Source organism: Gracilinanus agilis, chromosome 6, assembly GCF_016433145.1.
Source record: "Gracilinanus agilis isolate LMUSP501 chromosome 6, AgileGrace, whole genome shotgun sequence".
Taxonomy (NCBI): Eukaryota; Metazoa; Chordata; class Mammalia; order Didelphimorphia; family Didelphidae; genus Gracilinanus; species Gracilinanus agilis.
In genome coordinates, this window is record NC_058135.1 from 297,047,943 (window position 1) to 297,065,532 (window position 17,590).

The 17,590-nt window shown below is 59.0% G+C and overlaps 1 protein-coding gene across 1 annotated transcript in view; it reads left to right on the forward strand.

The window, feature by feature from the left end:
- Nucleotides 1-11,492: 11,492 nt before the first annotated feature.
- The window catches only part of LOC123252844, a gene marked incomplete at its 5' end in the record, with an annotated part of 12,456 nt that continues 6,358 nt past the window's right edge, over nucleotides 11,493-17,590 (forward strand). Inside the window, 6 exons of the mRNA XM_044682079.1 lie at nucleotides 11,493-11,716; nucleotides 13,103-13,261; nucleotides 14,768-14,888; nucleotides 15,356-15,472; nucleotides 17,048-17,091; nucleotides 17,182-17,339. Coding sequence (XP_044538014.1) covers nucleotides 11,493-11,716; nucleotides 13,103-13,261; nucleotides 14,768-14,888; nucleotides 15,356-15,472; nucleotides 17,048-17,091; nucleotides 17,182-17,339 — 823 coding nt within the window. The remainder of the gene's footprint in view (nucleotides 11,717-13,102; nucleotides 13,262-14,767; nucleotides 14,889-15,355; nucleotides 15,473-17,047; nucleotides 17,092-17,181; nucleotides 17,340-17,590) is intronic.

The window sequence follows — 17,590 nt, forward strand, 5'->3', positions numbered from 1 at the left end:
CCCCCTCCCCCTCCCCCTCCCCCTCCCCCTCCCCCTGGGCTGCTGCATTTTTTAGGAGTGATATCTGGAGTTGGGCTGCTCTGGTCAGCGCGGTGGGCCGGCCCGGCCCGCTTCCCGGTTAAAGGGAAGAATCATTCTTTCTGCCCTGAGTCTCCATTGCTGGGTCTGTGTGTGCGCCCGCTGCTCAGCAGTGCCCAGGGAAGCGCCCTCCCAGGACTCTGGCCTCTTCCTCTGTCTGTCTGTCTGTCTGTCTGACTGTCTCTGTCTCTCTCTGTGTCTCTCACTCTGTGTTTCTGTCTCTCTGTCTCCCTCTGTGTCTGTCCATCTCTGTCTCTGTCTCTGTCTCTGTCTCTCCCTCTCTGTCTCTGTCTCTCTGCTTCTCTCTCTTATCTGCAGGGATCCTCCCCCTCCCTTCTGCAGGCTGCCCTCAGGGCTCAGGCAGGCCCCTTCCCCTTCTCGGCCATCCTTGGGTGATCTCATCTCTCCCTGGGGCTCGATTAGCACTTCTGGGCACATGGCTCCCCAATCTGCCCGGGCAGCCTTCCTGCTTTTCCCCCTCCCCCATGTGCCCTGGCTCTCAGGGACCCAAACCCCCAGGCCTCTGGCCGGCCTTGATGGAGCCTTGTTTCCATTTCTCCAGGAAGGTCTTCCCAGGAAAGGAGATTCTCCTGAAGTCTGGCACACAGTAGGCGCTTAATAAGTGCGCAGCCCCTCTCCTTTTCCTTTCCCCATTTTACAGATGAAGGGGAGTGACTTTGCCTCGGGCCACCTGGCTGGGAGGTGGGAGACAGGGTTCTCCCCTGGTGTCTCCAGACTCTCCTGGCCTGGGCCATGGCACCTCTCGCTCCTTCCATTCCTCGGTTTGATCTCAAACTCTTATTAAGTGCCTGCTTGCTTCCAAAGAGCTTGTGTCAGCCCTCAGAGCCCACCTTCCACCCCTAGTGGAGCTGGGCATTCTGCCTCCACAGCCCTCCCGTCCTTCCCCTCTTGCTCCTCCTACCTGGTCTCCTGGCCGGAAGGCTTTGTTTCTTCCTGGAGGTAATAGGGAGCCACTGGAGTTGATTGAGCAGGGCAGAGTCTACCCTTTAGGGAAATCACTGGTGGCTGAGTAGAGGATGGAGTGGAGGGCGGAGAGCAGCCTAGGGGCAGGCAGAGCCCCCAGCAGCAATAGCAATAATCCAGACGTGAGGCTGGGGGGGGGGGCATGTCAGAAAAGAGAAGGGGCTGTATTCGAGAGATGCTGTTATGGAGACATCATCAGGCCTTGGCACCGTCTCGGATCGGGGAGTGAGAGCTGGTGAGGTCTCCAGGCTGGGGGTCCCCGCAGGCTGGGAGCCTGAGAGGAGGGGGAGATCCCGAGTTCCCCCTCGGACGTGCTGGGTGTAAGAGGCCTCCTGGACATCCGGTTGGAGGGAATGTGAGCCTGGAGGTCCAGCGAGAGAGGGAGAAGGGAGGATCCTTAGCCTAGAGATGGCCAGGAAATCCCAGGGAGCTGGTGAGAACCCAAGTGAGAGAGTGAGGGAGAAGCGCAGAGGACCCTGGACAGAGCCCCGGCTGTCAGAGGAAAGGCCACCAGATCTGGCCACTAGAGCAGATTGGAGCAGCGTTTCAGGGCTTCCCGTGGCCAGTGGTCAGGCTGTATTCCTTCTTGGGCCGCCCAGAGTGCCTCGTCCTATGGGAGAGGCTAGAGCAAGAGGAGACCCAGGGCTTTGGCCAGGGCAAGGGACATGGCACACCACAGCTGTGCCCTGCCTGTCCTGGCACCATCTGTCAAATAAGGGCACTGGACGGCCCGGTTTCTTCAACTCAGAAGCCTGGAAGGGCCCATAGAGATCCCGCAGATAATGATGACTTCATCCTGGTACAGATAGGGAAACTGAGGCCTAGGAAGATGAGCCCCAAGGGTAGTGCAGGCGCTACTAAGCCCTGGCATCCTAGTTGTCTGGCTTTAAGGCTGGGCCCTTTCTCACTGTTGTGCCAAGAAAAAGTCTGGCCTGAGAGTCAGGAGACCCGAGTTTGAATCCCAACTTTGCCATTAAGAGACAAGCCAGTGCAGGGAATACTGAGCCTGAAGTCAGAAGGACCTGAATTCGAAACCAGCCTCATACACTTGGCACCTATGGGGTCCTGGGCAAGTCACTTCATCGCTGGCTGCCTCAGTTTCCCCAGCTACAAAGTGGAGGGTCATAAGAGTGCCTCCCTCCAAAGGCAGTTGTGAGGACCATAGAGATAATGCCTGGAAATGCTTGGCCCAGGGCCTGGCACACAGTAGGCTTCTCAGTGCTTTTTTTCCTCGCGTCCCCAGCCTGCCATTAACTCACTGGGGAACCCGAGGCAAGTCCCTTCCCTTCTGCATCCCGTTTCTTCTGTAAAATGGGGCTAATTACCCTTTCCAAGGTGAACTGTGAGGCTGAGGTGAGCCAGGCCTGAGGGCCGACGGCATGACTGACAAAGGCAGAGAAGGCCTATGTGAAAGGAGGGAGGCTGAGAGGAAGACGAGAGCAAGAAGGGAAGAAGGAAGGGAGAGAAGAGACGGGCTCGGGGGAAAATGAGAGCAAGAAGGAAGGGAAGGGAGGAGGGGGGGGGGTTCAAATCGGCCAAACTGGGCCCGGCCGCAGTCTGTCCTCTTGCTCTTTTCCTCCTCCCAGGTGAGGGCAGGAATGGGGGTTCCTGGGAGTGAGGAGGGAAGAGCTGGGCTCCAGGCTCTCCCATCTTCAAAGCCCCTGGGGTTGGCTCCATCCCACCCCGAGAGAATGACTCAGAAGAGCAGCGGGTCACGGTGGCCAGTGGCAGGAAGCAGATCAGAGACAGGGCGAGAGGGGGCTTGGAGGGTGCCAAGGACGTGGAGTGACCCAGAGGTCCCAGGAAAGGGCATTTGGCTTCCTGCAACCCTGAACCAGCCCATCTAAGGGGGCGGCGAGCCCAGCAGACTGGCTGGCACCAGATACTTTCCCATGCCTGCCACAAGGCCGCCATTCATCAGCTTTTGATGGAAGATGTTCAGTAGGGGATGACTTGAGGGCCAACGGGAAGAGAAGGATTAGGAGGTCCCACAGCGCATGGTGTACCTGGCCTGGAGTCAGGGAGACCCACGTTCAGCTTCTGACTCAGACTCTATGAGCTGTGTGACCTTGGGCAAGTCTCTTCACTTCCTGGGAGAATGTAAACTTTAAAAGTCTTCTCTAGACCAGCCAGTTTCTCTTCCCTACAGATAAAAGTCTGGTCTCTGCTGCCTCTTCCAGAGTCCAACCTAATATAATATAATAGCCAATTAACACAGTTTAGGGCCTATTCTATGCCAGGCATGCTTTACAAATCTTATTTTATTTAATCCTCACAACTGTCTTGGGAGGTAGATTTTATGATGATGCCCATTTTACAGATTTGGAAATTGAGTCTGGGGGGAGATGAAGTGATTTGCCCAGGTCACTCTGTTAGGTATCTCAGGCTGGATTTGACTAACCCCAGACCTAGTGTTCTATCCTCAGTGTCCCCACCTGGCTGTGTCCTGAGGCTGGAGAGGTGCTCAGCAAATACTGAATTGAATTGGGTGGTTGGTTGGTTTTTTTAAATCCTGAGAATCGACCCATCAGCCAGCATTTATCGAAGCACCCCAGGGTGAAGCAGGACCCGCCCTCAGGGAGCTTACAGAGACAGTTAGCTAGAAGAGAAGCCTGAGGTGCCTGGGCCTGTGGAATGGGATAGCATGGATGTGAATGTGAGATCTTCACGGCCATTTCTATTCTTTGTTCTTTAGGGCTCAGTTAGTCCCAACTCGATTTTCTGTCCTTTTTAAAGCAACCCTTTATTGCATATAATTTTTGTCTTTGAATTGTGGCCAGTAAAGTGTGTGTTCGATATGGCTGTTTTTCTACATTCATTGGTGAGGGTCCGTGTTTTGCTGTGTGCATTGATTAACAGACATGCCTTAATACAAAAAGGGCCATTCATAGCTGAGAAATATATGTCTGTGTCGCTCTATTCTCAATCAACCAGATATCTCGTTCTTATGGAATGTTATTCAGGCTTTCCTGTTTCTTTTCTTAAATTTGCCTGGGTGTAAAAGGGAGTCACCGAGGTCCCCGACTAGTATACCTTGCCTTACTGTCCAGCTCCCTGTAGCTTATTTGGCTTTTCCTTTAAGTATTTAGTTGTCGTGCCATTGGGTGACTATGTCAAAGGTGACTCATCATCTCTTGTATTTTTCAGCATGAGGCGGTTTCCATGACATTTCTCTTCTTTTCTGGTCTCTTTTTGTTGATTCGTTGGCTGACATCTTGGCTGCAACCCCTGCTTTTAGAGGTTCAGCTAACGCTTGGAATTGACTTAGCTCCAGCCCATCGTTTTCACTCTATGTGAATCTTGAGGTTTTCAGTATGTTTCTCAAAAACAACACATTTCTTGTAAAGAGCGTTTTGTTGGATTCTAGTTTCGAATCCATTCTACTAAACTCTTTTTTTTTTTTGAGTGAGGCGAGCCCATTCACATTTACTCACGGTAGCCAATTGTGTGTTTCCTTTCAGTCTGTTCTCATGTACTTTGATGCTCAGGCCCTGTTCTCTTTCCCTCACTCAGACCCATATCATGGGTTCTTATTCTTTCTTTTCTAATACCAAGGGAAGGGAATAGGAAAGACTTTCCTTTAAGACGATTATGGTTGAGCAGAGTTTTGATTTTAAGAGACAGAAATGAGAAGGGAAAGTGACCAGTGACCCGGACCTACCCAGCCAATGTAAAGGTGTGGAGGCTGGAGATGTCATGTGTGACAGAACAATGAAGGAGAACTGCTGCCTGGACTGTGGAACTGAGGAGAGATAGTAATGTGTAACAGCCCTGGGAAGGGAGGCTACAACACTGCAATGGATGGAATTGAGAGTGGATCGACATGGAGAAAATCACTGTTGTGGTTGAAGGAAGGGCTGGACTGATGTAGGGAGAGACGGAGGCAGGCAGGCAGGCACCCCACCCCACCCCCAGCAGCTGCCAGTCCAGGCATGAGGGGAGGAGGGCCTGCACCAGGTTGGAGGCTATGTCAGAGACAAGGCAGCGTATTCACGAGATGCTAGGAAGGCAGAAACTACAGGACTGGGCAGTGAGTGCTGGACTCGGAATGAGGAAAACCTGAGTTCGTATCCTGCCACAGACCCTTCCCTGCTGTTAGCCGAGGTGAGACACTTAGCCTTTTAGCCCTGGTTTCCTCATCTGCAAAATGGGGTCCTTCCCAAGATTGTTGGGGGGCAAAATTAGACAATGTGTGTGAAGCTCTTTCCAAACCCCAAAGCACCATGGGAAGATCATTTACTCTTCTTGTTGTTATTCATTTTCCCCGTTTAGAGAGTTGAGGATGGCCTGTTGGGCCGAGCCAGGCCTTCCATCTTGAATCCTTTGGAGGCTTGTCTAGTAGGAAGAGCCCACGCTTTGTTCTGGAGGTGAGAGCAGCGATGCTGAGAGGGCTCGAACATTTGCAGAGCCTCTTGCGTGGGCTCCTTCCTCTGATTCTCTTAGCCCTCCCCCCCACCCCGAGGCTGTGTCCTCAGCACTTGGCATCGGGAGCATAAGGGGTGCTAATAAATGCTGATGGGGGCAGCCCTTCTCCTCCCCAGGGGGGCCGGCTCTCCCCGTCCTTTCCGCCTCCCTGGCCTCTCTCCCGTGTGGAGACAGGCCTCCTTCCCTTCCTACCGCCTCACTGCGGGAGGCACCTTGGGCAGAGCTCCCCCTGCGTGGGACCAGGCTCAGTGCCCCGGGCCAGGCTTTTTTCTTGCCCTGCTGTCAGGCTCCACCTTCCCTGACCTCAGTCTCCACATTTGTAAAAATGGGTTAATCCTCCCAGCCCTGCCTGCCTGCCTTCTAGGGCTGCCAGCCAGAGCCCAGCTGGACAAGGTTGCTTGATTGAAAAAATAAGGAAGTTTGTTCTTTTATTCTCAAATGAACTCCCTCAAGGGGGTCCAAACCTGAACTGCAGAACCCCAAAAGAGGACTCTGAAACCACGAGCTTCCCCTAACACCACTTGCTTTAAAAAGAAAAAAAAGGGGGGGGGCAGCTGGATAGCTCAGTGGATGGAGAGCCAGGCCTAGAGAGGGGAGGTCCTGGGTTCAAATCCAGCCTCAGACACTTCCCAGCTGGGTGACCCTGGGCAAGTCATTTGACCCCCATGGCCCACCCTGACCACTCTTCTGCCAAGGAGCCGATACACAGAAGTTAAGGGTTAAAAAAAAAAAAAAGAAAAAAAAAGTATGTCCTAAACCCCCCCTTTATGGCCTTGTGAAGCACAGTAAAGGGCTCTTCAGGGATAGAACGAGCCCAGACTACAGTGGGCGTCGCTTCTCCCTGGCTTCCACTTAGAAAAGCAAGAGAGCGAGGAAGGAGCGAAACCACATGGTAGGGAGCCACGTGGAGTGCCCAGATGCAAATGCCTCTTCTGCCCTGACCTCCATCATCCCCTCACCCCGGCCCTCTGGGCCCTGGCTGGGGCGGCTGTCGATCGGCCTTCTCCAGTGCGAACTGGCCTCTGCTTCTGGTCCTCTCGCCCTGCCCAGGTCGTCCTGCCCAGGCCGTCCTGCCCAGGTCTCTCTGAGGAGACAGCCTCCCTTTGTCACTGCTCACGGGGCCTCGGTGTCCCCTTCCCCTCACCCGCCCAGGCCCCTCACCCATTCTCCGCCTGACACGGCCGTCTCCTTAGAGGCAGGCTCAGTGTTTCCTTTTTTGCCTTTTATTCCTCCTTTGAGGCCAGATTGAGACCTTGATTTTACCTGCTGCCTCCTTGGGGTGGCCTTCCCTGCTCCCCCCGACCCTTAGCCCTGCATGTTTCTCTACATGAAGTTCTGCTGACGTGTGTGTGTGTGTGTGTGTGTGTCTGTGTCTTTGTGTCTGTGTGTGACTTTGTGTGTGTGTGTCTGTGTGTGTGTCTGTGTGTGTCTGTATGTGTGTGTGTGTCTGTATGTGTGTGTGTCTCTGTGTGTGTCTGTATGTGTGTGTGTGTCTGTGTGTGTGTCTGTATGTGTGTGTGTCTCTGTGTGTGTCTGTATGTGTGTGTGTGTGTTTATGTCTGCCTGAGTCTTTTTGACTGTGTGTCTGTGTGTGACTTTGTGTGTGTGCCTGTGTCTATGTGTTTATGTCTATATGTGTGTGTGTGTCTGTATGTGTGTCTGTCTGTCTGTATGTGTTTATGTCTATATGTATATGTGTGTGTGTGTGTGTGTGTGTTCCTGCGTCTTTTTTTGTCTGTGCATGTTTTCTCTCATTCATTTTGGGTGGGGGTGAGGCTTTTCGGGTGCTGCTCCCCTTCCCCCCTCGCCCCTGGGCTTGTGCTCTGCTTACATCCCCCAGTTAGGGATGTTCCTTTTACGCTCCCTTTTCTTTTTCCTCTTAGAGCCCCTGGACAGGCAGGACTCCACCCCACCTCCCACTCTTTTCTTTCTTTTCTCCAGTGATATTTTAGTTCATTGCATTTCCCCATTTACATTAGAATCCATTTTGGCACTTGTTTTCTGACCTTTTGCAATCCACATCCTTCCTCTTCCTCCCTCCCTCCCATTTTCCCTCCCCGAGATGGGCAATAGCCCGATGTCGTCATGCGTGTATGCTCATGCAATACCTATTTCCATAGCTGTCATGTTATGAAAGAAGCCACGTCACACATATGAGAAATGGCAGCTGAAGGAAACAAAGTGAAGCACGGCACGCTTCGGTCAGCATTCTGGCCCCGCGCGTCCCCTCTGTGCTGGTGGAGAGCCATGTTCATCCTGGGTCCCTTTTTTAAACTCTCACCTTCCATCTTAGAATCAATACTGTGTGCTGGTTCAAAGGCAGAAGAGAGTGTTAACGGCCAGTCCGTGGGGGTGAAGTGACTTACCCAGGGTCATAGAGCTAGGGAAGATCTGATTCAGATTTGAACCCAGTACCTCTTGTCTTTGGGCTTGGCTCTCCATCCATCGAACCCCCAGCAACCCTCTTCATTGTGCAATATTGCCATTGCTGTGTATATCGTTCTCCTGATTCTGCCCATTTCATTTTGCATCCGTTGATGTAAGTCTTTCCAGGTTTTTCTGAAACCATCCTGGTATCCCACCGCAATCAGAGACTGTAACTTACTCGGCTGTTTCCCAGTTGATGGAGAGCCTCCTGGTTTCCAGTTTCCTGCCACGACAGAGATTGCTGCTAGAAATATTTTTGTACTGGTAGAGGACTTCCTTTCTTATTTATCGCCTTCGTTACCGTAGGAAGACCCTGAGGGTCTGAAGTGACCCCTGTTTCCTCTGCCCTGTTAGAATATTAGCACTCCGTCACCGTACAGTTCCTCCAACAGCTGGAACAAAAGTCCCTTTTCTGGGTTTCTCAACTCCTGTGTTTATATTTCAAAGTTCCTAGTCAGGTGGGGCCTTTTCATCAGGAATGCCTCAGCGTCCTCTGTTGGATTTTACTTAGCCTTGAGCTTTATAAAGAAAAGTGTTCTTGATTGTGTGTCCCCCTCCCCCCCCCATGGAGTTTTGCATTCCAGGATCTCTGATCTAGCCTGGAAGAAGCTACCAGGTTTCACGAGGCCTGACTGCTTCCTTGGTTCTTGAAGCTTTCCGGAGGCTTGCAATATTTCTTTTCGACATTGTAACTCTGCACTTGCACTTGGCTGCCGTTCCCAGGCAGGAGGCGACTGGCGGATGCTCTGTCTTCACTCAGCCCTCTGCGTGCAGGGCTTCTTCTGAAATAAGTGTCTGGATTTTAGTGGTGGCTTTCGAGGAGTCCCGTTCTCCAGTCAACTCTTTCAGGGCTCTTTCCACATCCCTCGTGTCCGATGTCAGGGAGCTGCCGTTTTCTCAGGTCCCCCCTTTCTCACGTTCTCCCGGAGCCCCGGATTTCCATTGGCCTGTTCTCGTGTTCGGCCGCTCTGCTTCGTGGGTCAGATTTGCCACTTTTCTAAGTCACTGATTCACTTTCCACGTTTTTCTTCAGTTTTGTTTTTGCTTTTTTCTCTCTTTTTCCTCGTAGAAGCTCCCCTTTGCCCCGTGGAGTCACCGGCTGAAGCTGGGAGGGAAGCACAGTCCGCTTTTTGGCTGGAGGGGAATCCCGGGTCCACCGTCATTTGGGGGCTGGTTGGGGTCTCATTTACTTCTCCAGCCTTGGTTTCTGCATTGGGGCTTTGGGCCAGGGCAGACCTTTTGGGGGTGACGGTTGGCCCGCCGGGGCTTTTGCACCGACCTCTTCTTCCTGGACTTGGGGCCCTCAGAGCGCCCGGGCACTGGCATGTCCTGGTCTGGGGGCCCTGGTTGTCGCCAGGCCTGGCCAGCGGGGTGGCCCTTCTCTGGTCATAATTGCCACGGACTTGGCTACCTGCGAAGCCTCAGGACTGCTGGCGTGGAGCAGGTTGGCTCCTGAGCCTGCGTGTTAGGCCTCTGTGACCACAGCCAGGAGCCACTTCATGTGTCTGCCCTGTGAGGAAGGGGTCCGGCTGGGGGCCTGCTGATTGCCAGGGACCGCCCCATCCGCCTGGGATCCCAGGGCAGGGCCTGGACTTTCCACCCCTGGACAAAGGAAGGACGTGGGCATGAAGAGAAAATTCAGGGGCCGCGAGGCTGGGGTCAGGAGGTGGAAGGGCTTGTCCTGGGGAGGGAGAGGAGAAGGAAGGGCTAGAGCTGGCTCTGCTCGGCCCCCCGAGGGCAGAGACGAGGGCAAGAAGGCCCAGAGAGGTCAGTGGGGAGGGCCGGCTCTTGGGCGACGAGGCTGCCCACACTCGGCTGAGGGGGCCCTCAGAAGGGTCCGGGCTCCCTTCCGTGCCGTGGACAGCCCCAGCCTGTGGAGGGGACGGTACCAGAAGGCGCGGGAAAGCGTCTAAATTCACGCAGTCCCTGTTCCCGGAGGGCTGGCAGATTCCCCCGGGCAGTCTTTCACGGCCACAGCTTTGGCCACCCCCCGGGACGGGGGCTCTTTGGGACTCCCCCGGCCCGTTTGCCCACTGTGAGCCTCCCATTTCTGTTCATCAGAGCTTTTAGGAGAGGGAGCAAGTATTCCTTGTTAACCCAGCTTTCAGGTGAGTAAACTGAGGCCCAGAGGGAGGGCAGTGGCTTTCCCAAAGTTACCGAGCGGCGGGTCCAGGATTCTTAGTTAACAGTAACAACTTGGTAACCTCCAAAGCCCAAAGGAGCCAAGCCTGGAGCCCTGAGTTCCAGTTGAGCTCTAATTAGACACTCTCAGCAGGTGGCAGAATGGCTCGGTGCCTCAGTTTCTCTCATGTGTAAGGCCCTGCCAGCCTGCAGTCCCACCATGGAGTCGGGGGGCTCTCGGGATGTTTTGTGTCTGTCGGCGTGCAGACATTTACTGTGCGCTGACTGCGTGCTTAGTAAAAGCCTTTATTAAGCGCCCGGGGTCCGTCCGGAGGAGTTTACGTCCCGGGTGGGGGCGTCCCGGCCCGTTAAACAAGGACTATTTATGTAAGTCCCCCCCTTTGAGGGAAGGTGGCATTAGCGGCTGGGGAGGGCACTGCGCTTTGGAGAAAACTCGGGGTGCTTAATGGTGGCAGGGAAGAGGGGATATCCTCCAGGCATGGGGGGCGTCTGGACAAAGGCATGGCAATGAGAGATGACGGGTCTGTCACGGGGGTCCGCTTTGGCGTCCCACGGCCTGCAGGAAGGAGTGATGTCCAGTGAGCCCGGGCAGTGGGTCAGGAGAGGGAATAGGGAGCCACAGGGGACTCTGGAGAAAGGAGGTGACCCGGTCAGCCGAGCAGCTGAAGGAGGCAGGGAGACCGGAGGCGGCCGGCCCTGGGGGGGGCGGACAGACAAGGAAGGCCTCGGGGACGGCAGTGCCCCCTCCAGACGGAGGGATGCCGGCTGTTGGAGCTCAGACCGCAGGCAGGGGAGTCCCCCCTCCTTCCTGCCGATGGCGGGGGGGGGAACGTCTGGGGCTGCGGAAGTGAGGGTCCCCCGTTCTCCCTGGCGTCCTCCCTCCTTGGCCATATCGCTCAGGATTCGCCAGGCCCATCTCCCCTCCCGTGGCTGGTGGGGCCCCTCTGGCACTCCCCAGGACACCGTCTGAACCTTAAGACTGCCCTGCAGAGGGGGGGCCCCGAACGAGGCAGGACCAGCATCCGGGGGGGAGGGAGAGCGAGGGGTGCGCCAGCCGCTCCCAGGCCGGGACCCCCCACCCGGGCGCCCCTCCTCCTTCAGCTTCCCCTCCGGGGAGCCCGGGGGAGGAATAGCGAGCCCATGAGGTCATCGCGGCCGGGGGGAGGAAGGGGGCTGGGATGAGCCACTTCGGCCTCCCCCGCCTCTGTCCAGCCTGCGGTCCCGGGCCCGGAGGGGGGACGGGGAAGGGGGGAAGCGGGGGCCGGCCGGGGTCCTCCGGAGGGGATGGATGACTTCATCGGGGAGAGGAAAGCACACGCCTTGGAGCGCGGCCAGCCTCGACCCAGCTGCTGCCACGGAAACGAGGGGAAAACAGTCAATAGGAGGGAAGGGGGAGCCGGGTGTGGCCCAGAGCAGCGTCCAGATGTGTGTGACGGGGGGCCGCCCGCCTCCCTCTGTCCCCCTTCTCAGCCCCGAGTGACCCCCTTTCCTTCCTTCCCTCCAGACTCACCGCCCAGTGGAGCCTCGAGGACGAGGAGGAGGCTGCGAGGGAGCGGCGCAGGAGGGAGCGGGACAGGCAGCTCCGGGCCCAGAGCGAGGACGGGCTCGGCGGGACGAGCCCCCGCCCCGAGATGGGGCCCGAGCCGGAGCAGGAGAAGCTGTAAGGGCCGGCGGGGGGCGAGGCGACATTTCCTTGTCCGGTCACTCTGGACTAGTCACTTACTTTGCCGCTGTCTGCCTCTGTTTCCCCAACTGTAAAATGGGGATGATGACAGAGCCCTCGTGAGGGCAGGCTGGCATATGGCGGAGCACTCAGTTGCTGCTGGCTCCCCTCATCTCCGGGTCGGGAGACTTGGGGCTGGAGGGGACGGCGGCCCTCGCCGGACTCGGAGTCAAGCAGGCGGAGGCTCGTGTCCTTTATTTTTAATTCTTACCATCCTGGAATCCGAACCAAGTATCAATGCCCTCAGAAGAGCTGTAGGGACTAGGCAGCGGGGGTCAGGTGACTGGGCCAGGGTCACTCCTCTTTCTGACACAGATCAGCTGTGTGACCCTGGCCCAGTCACCTGACCCCTTTAGACAAGACCTCGAGGCCCCCTGTGTGACTGAGGAGGAAGTTGCCCAGAAAGGGGAAGGACCGTTCCCGAGGGTTCCTTCCCCTGCCCTGCTCTGTTGCCATCCATGGAGAATCTGGAAAAGCCCTTTTCCTTGCTGGGGACAATCATGCGGGCCGCGGCCAACAGGATCTCATTTGATCCTCGCCAGCTCTCTCCCCATTTTACAGAGGAGGAAACTGAGGCAGAGAGACACAGCGTGGCTCACCCCAGAGCCACACATTCTCCCAAGCGTCAGGCTAGATTTGAACTCGGGTCTTCCCGATTCTGAGACAAAGCTCTTCCCGAGGGCCCCCCACCTCCCCCAGCTATCGAGGGGTCCCAGTTGGAGAGTGAGGCCCGAGCTGGTGCCCTGCACGCTCTGTAAGGACCTTGTGGTGCTTGTGGATCTCATCCCTGGACCCCACCAGGGGTCTGCACAGGGTGGCCCAGGGGGTGCCACCCCCAGAGGGGGTGCCTTCACGGCGTCCCTGCGTCCATCCCTTCTCTCCTCGCCCGCTTCGTGGACTTGGGCTTCCAGCCTCGTCCCCAGCCAGCCCAGGGCCCACCCTGGTGTTTGTCCAACCCAAATGGGCCGAGCTGGGCAGAGACTCTGCTAGAGCTGACGTCAGCACGACAGAAAGGCTCCTCGGCGGCCACTGGGGCTGCCCACCAGGGAAACGGTCACTTGGGTTACTAGACGAGGACGAGAAACAGGAGGCGGGAGGATTCGAACTCGGGTCGATGGGCCCCCTCTTGGCCCGGTGCCCTGCCCAGGGTGGCACCACAGCCAGCTGGTACTAGGGCCAAGCCTCCCACCTTGGCAGCCTGGCCTCTGCTCCCATGATCTCTCCCACCCGGGGTGCCCCTCTAGGACACCCCGGCTTTGTAGGCAGGAGCCCCCGGGCTGCCGGTGCCCGGCGCCCATCTCGCCCTTGCCTTGTTGTCCTTAGCCTTACCCTGAGGCCCCCGGAGCTGGAGGAGGACGAGGGCTTCAGCGACTGGTCCCAGAAGCTGGAGCAGAGGAAGCAGAGATGGGGCCCCGAGGGGACCCTGGATGGCGGGGAGACCCCCCAGGAAGAAAGTCCGGACTGTGAGGACCGCACTGAGGGGTGAGCCTCTTCCCGGCCCCTTCTGAGCTCTGCCCAAGGCCTGGGGGCTCCCCCAGAAAGGGCACATGGACACGGGTGCATGTGTGTCCATCGCAGACACGCTAAGCCGCCCTCATCAAGAGTCTTTGCCAGCGGTGCTCCGTGTGCCCAGGACCGGGCTAGATTCCAATAGGGGGAGGAGGAAAAGCAGGGGGCCGGCTTGCAGACCAGAGGGTGGCGACACTGAGCCGGCTGCCCCGGCCCAGATTCCAGGGGTGCAGGGGGCGCCCGGGGGGAGGGTGGAAAGAGGAGACGAATGAGGCAGAGTGTAGACAAGAGGGGGAAGAGATGAAGCCCTGGAGTTTGGGGGGGCCAGGGGAACCCCCAGAGCCCCTGCCCCCGAGCCAGTGGCCCTAGAGTTGCTCCAGCTGGCATGGGATCCCCGGGCCCCCCTAGGGTGCCCCTGGCGACCTGGGCTTGGGAGTGGGGGTGGGCTGGGGCCACAGAGGAAGGATCTTGCAGAGCCGGGGCCTTGGGGAAGTTGCCCCATGGGGGCTGGGCCTGCCTCTTGTTTCCTGGCTGGGGGGCCCCACACCTCCCCAAGCTTTTCTAGGCCTCCCCCGCCTGGGCTCTGGGGTGCCCATCCATCCTTCCACCCTCCCCAGCCCAGAGGGGCTGCTCAGGCCCAGGGTGGGGGCACCAGCCGGGGGCGCTTTCTTAGGGCAGGGAAGCATCTCGGGGGCCCAGCCCCTCGCTGTGCAGAGGAGAAGTGGAGGCCCAGGAAGGGGGGGTGCCTCGGCCGAGGTCCTGGAGGGAAGGAGTGTCAGAGCTCAGATTCGAACTCAGTTCCCAAGAGCCGTGGAATTAACCACTTAACAGGACAAGAAGAAAGATCCAGGACTGGCTGGGTGGCTCGATGGATAGAGCCGGGCCTGGAGATGGGAGGTCCCGGGTTCAAATGTGGCCTCAGACACTTCCTAGCTGGGTGACCCTGGGCAAGTCACTTTGTCTTCTGCCTCCCAGCCGATCCTCACTCGAGGGAAGGGACAATAAAAGGGTCTCCGGAGCCCCCTGAGGGTCTCAGCGTCCCTGGCCTGGAGCCTCTGTCCAGGAGCCCTGGGAGGGACCTTTCGGGGGGCCAGGGGGCGGCCCTTCTCTCTGGCCTGCCCCAGGCCTTGGGGTAGAAGGTTCCTACGGAGCCGGCGGCTCTGCCCTGGGCTGGCCGCCTGTAAAGCGAGGAAGGGAGGGGTCCGGCTCTAGAGGCCTGAATTTGTCCTCCAGCATCGCCCTAGTGAGAGAGCCAGCCTTATTGCCCCTATTTACAGAAGAGCAAACTGAGGCAGAGCGACTTGTCCAGGGTCACACGGCCTCTGGGAGGCCTGGACCTGGTCTTCCTCGGGCTGGAGGTGGCTGCTGGGAGTAGGGCAGGGAACAGGCTGCCCCTTGCTGACCCTCTGAGGGACCCCCTTCCCTCCCCTCCCCTTCTCTCTCCTCCCTCCCCTCCCCTCCCCTCCCCTCCCCGGGCAGGTCGTCCCATCGCTCCGAGGAGGAGGAGGAAGAGGAGGAGGAAGACCCTGCCTTGAGCCAGACCGCAGGCAGCCTGAGCCAGCTCTGCGTGGGGGCCGCGCCTGGTCCTGAGGAGGAAGAGGTGGGCCTTCTGGAGCCCGGCAGCCGCCTCGGGGGGCAGCGTGCAGGGGCTGGGGGTGCCGCCGCTCTGATCCGGGGGCCCCCCATCCACTGGCACAGAAGAGGCTCGTCTGGCTGGCCATCTCTCGAGCCCTGGCCAGAGCCTTGGAGGGCCCAGGGAGGCCGGGGAAGGCCAGGGAGGGAGCTTTGGCCCGGTTCTTCCTGCTGGCAGTCTGGGGCTGTGGAGAGAGCAGGGCTAGAGCCCATGCGGTGCCTCAGTTTCCCTACCTGCTGAATAGGAGGGCTGGACGGCAGGCCTGGGAAGCCTGTCAGGCTCAGGGAGGCTGCGCTTTCCAGCTCCCTTTGGAGGGGAATTGGCCGCAGAGTGGGCGAATGGAAGGGAGCCCGGCGGTCATCCGGCCTGGGAGGGCCTGGGCTGAGGGGCAGCGTCTGCCTGAGGGGCAGCCCTCACCCCGTCTCTGCCCCCAGGACGATGGGGCATCGTTGAGGACCACCGACGTGGAGCATGTGGAGAAGCGGCCCGAGGCCTCCGGCCCTCCGGCCAGGGACGAAGAGGACCAGCCCCCCCTCAGTCCCACCCCCAAGGTAAGCCCAGGCTTCTCCCCGGGTGACCCTGGACAAGTCACGGCACCGTCTGCCTCGGTTTCCTCGTCTTTGTGGTAGAAGGAGACGACGGCCGCGGGGTGGCGGCGAGGCTAAGAGAAGGGAGAATGCCAGGATGTGCCCCCGCAGCCCTCGGGTGGCATCCGGGGATTGGCACGGGGCTCGCCGTCCTTTCTGGAGCGGCCTCGGAGCTTTCCTCCGGCCGGGAGCTCGGGCGAGAGGCTGGACGTCCCGGGCCTCGACGTCCTCTGCTGGGCTCTGGCTGAGCGTCCGCCCCGGCTCCTTTGACCACGCGGAGCTCTGGCCACGGGCCGCAGAGAGCGGTTTGCCGGGCCCCGGGGCCCCGCCGCGCTTCTTCCGGCCCGGGACGGAGCGATCTCGTCCCCTCGAAGCCTGGCCGGCCTGGAATTCTCGGTCCAGCGGCGGCTCTGAAAGGCGCCTCCTTCCTTCGAGGCTCTTTTGTTTCTGAAGGCAGGACGTGCTCTCGGCCATCTCGTGCCGGGGCGCCCTCTGACGGGGGTAGCCGCGGGGCCCCTCACACTCCTCATCTCTCGTCGGCCCCCCGGCACTCACAGGGAGATGTTCTGCAGGAATCTGGGGTGCAGACTCGGGTGTGGGATTTGAACCCAGGTCCTGGCACTCTCCCTGAGGCCACCCTACTGGGCAGGCTGGAGAACTTGCCTCGAGAAAACCCAAACGGGTTGAGGATTGGGTCTGGGTGCAGGGGCCGGCGTTACCGAGGCGCCAAGGCCTGTGCCAGCACCCGGGGGAGTCCGAAGCAGCACAGAAGCAGGGGAGCGACGCCCCGCCGCGCCGGGGTGGGGGCCTTGTTCGGGGAGACGAGGGGGCCGCGCGGGAGGTAGCGATAACGAGACTTCATGCCGGCGCTTTATAAAAAGGAGCCCCTTTGCTCCTGCCATTCCCCCGTTTGACAGATGAAGACACTGAGGCAGGTGGTGGTTAGGTGACCCGTCCAGGGTCACACAGCTACATGACAGATCCTAGGCTGGGGTTCTGGATTCCCAGCCGCTGCCCTGCCGAGGAGGTGGTGAGGGAGAGGGCCTGAGCGTGGCGCCCGAGGGGCAGGAGCGAGGGGGCACCCTCCTGGGGATGGGCACCTCCTGGGGATGGGCACCCTCCTGGGGATGGGCACCAGGCATCTGCCCAGAGGTGAGAAGCAGGTGATGAGCTCGGGCTGCCCGGTGGAGCTGAGGTCAGAGACAGGCGTGGGGGCCTCAGTGGGGAGGTCTGGCCTCGGTTTCCCCTCCGTCTTGCTATTGCGCCTTTGGTGACGGCGTCGTCTAGTCGTCTGCTCTCTCCGACTAATAGGGGGTCCCCCAAAGGCCAGGACACCCCAAGGCCAGGACACCCCCAAGGCCAGGTTTCCGCAAAGCGGGTGCCGAGGAAACATCCCCGTGCCGAGGGGGCCGAATCTGCCACTTGCGTGTCCGCGTGGTGTGGGCGGAGGGCCGGGCGCGGGGCCAGGATGGGCCGGCTGGGCTGGCGCCTTGGCGCTGACCGTCTCCTCTCCCTTCTCTGGCCCCCTCCTGCTGGCAGCTCGTGGACAGGACCGAGTCCCTGAACCGCTCCATCAAGAAGAGGTGAGCCGCCCTGCCTGGGGAGTCGGGAGGGCCCGAGAAGCGGGTCTGGGGCGTCCCGGCCTCGGCTGAGCTTCTCCACCTTCTCCCTAGTAACAGCGTGAAGAAGTCCCAGCCCGCCCTGCCCGTGGCCAAGATCGACGACCGGCTGGAGCAGTACACACAGGCCATCGGGGTAACGGCCGGCTCGGGCCCCCGGGGTGCCCCTGGAGGCTTCTGGGGGTCTCCACAGCCCGCCCGACAGGGCTCAGGCAGGGATGGGGGAGCGACGGGGTGGGGGGGCAGCTCCAGACGCTGCTTTTATGGAGCTTTCAGACAGTGCCCCATTCGGGCCACAAGACAGTCCTGCAGCTCCCACTGACCCCATCTGACAGATGGGGGAAACTGAGTCATGAATGGGATGGTTGGGCCTCTGGCCTCCCCCCAGGGGCCATAATCAGTGTCAGAGGGGGCTCTGCCTGGGAGATCTTGCTGCCCTGAGCCTCTGTGTAGGCTGGTGCCC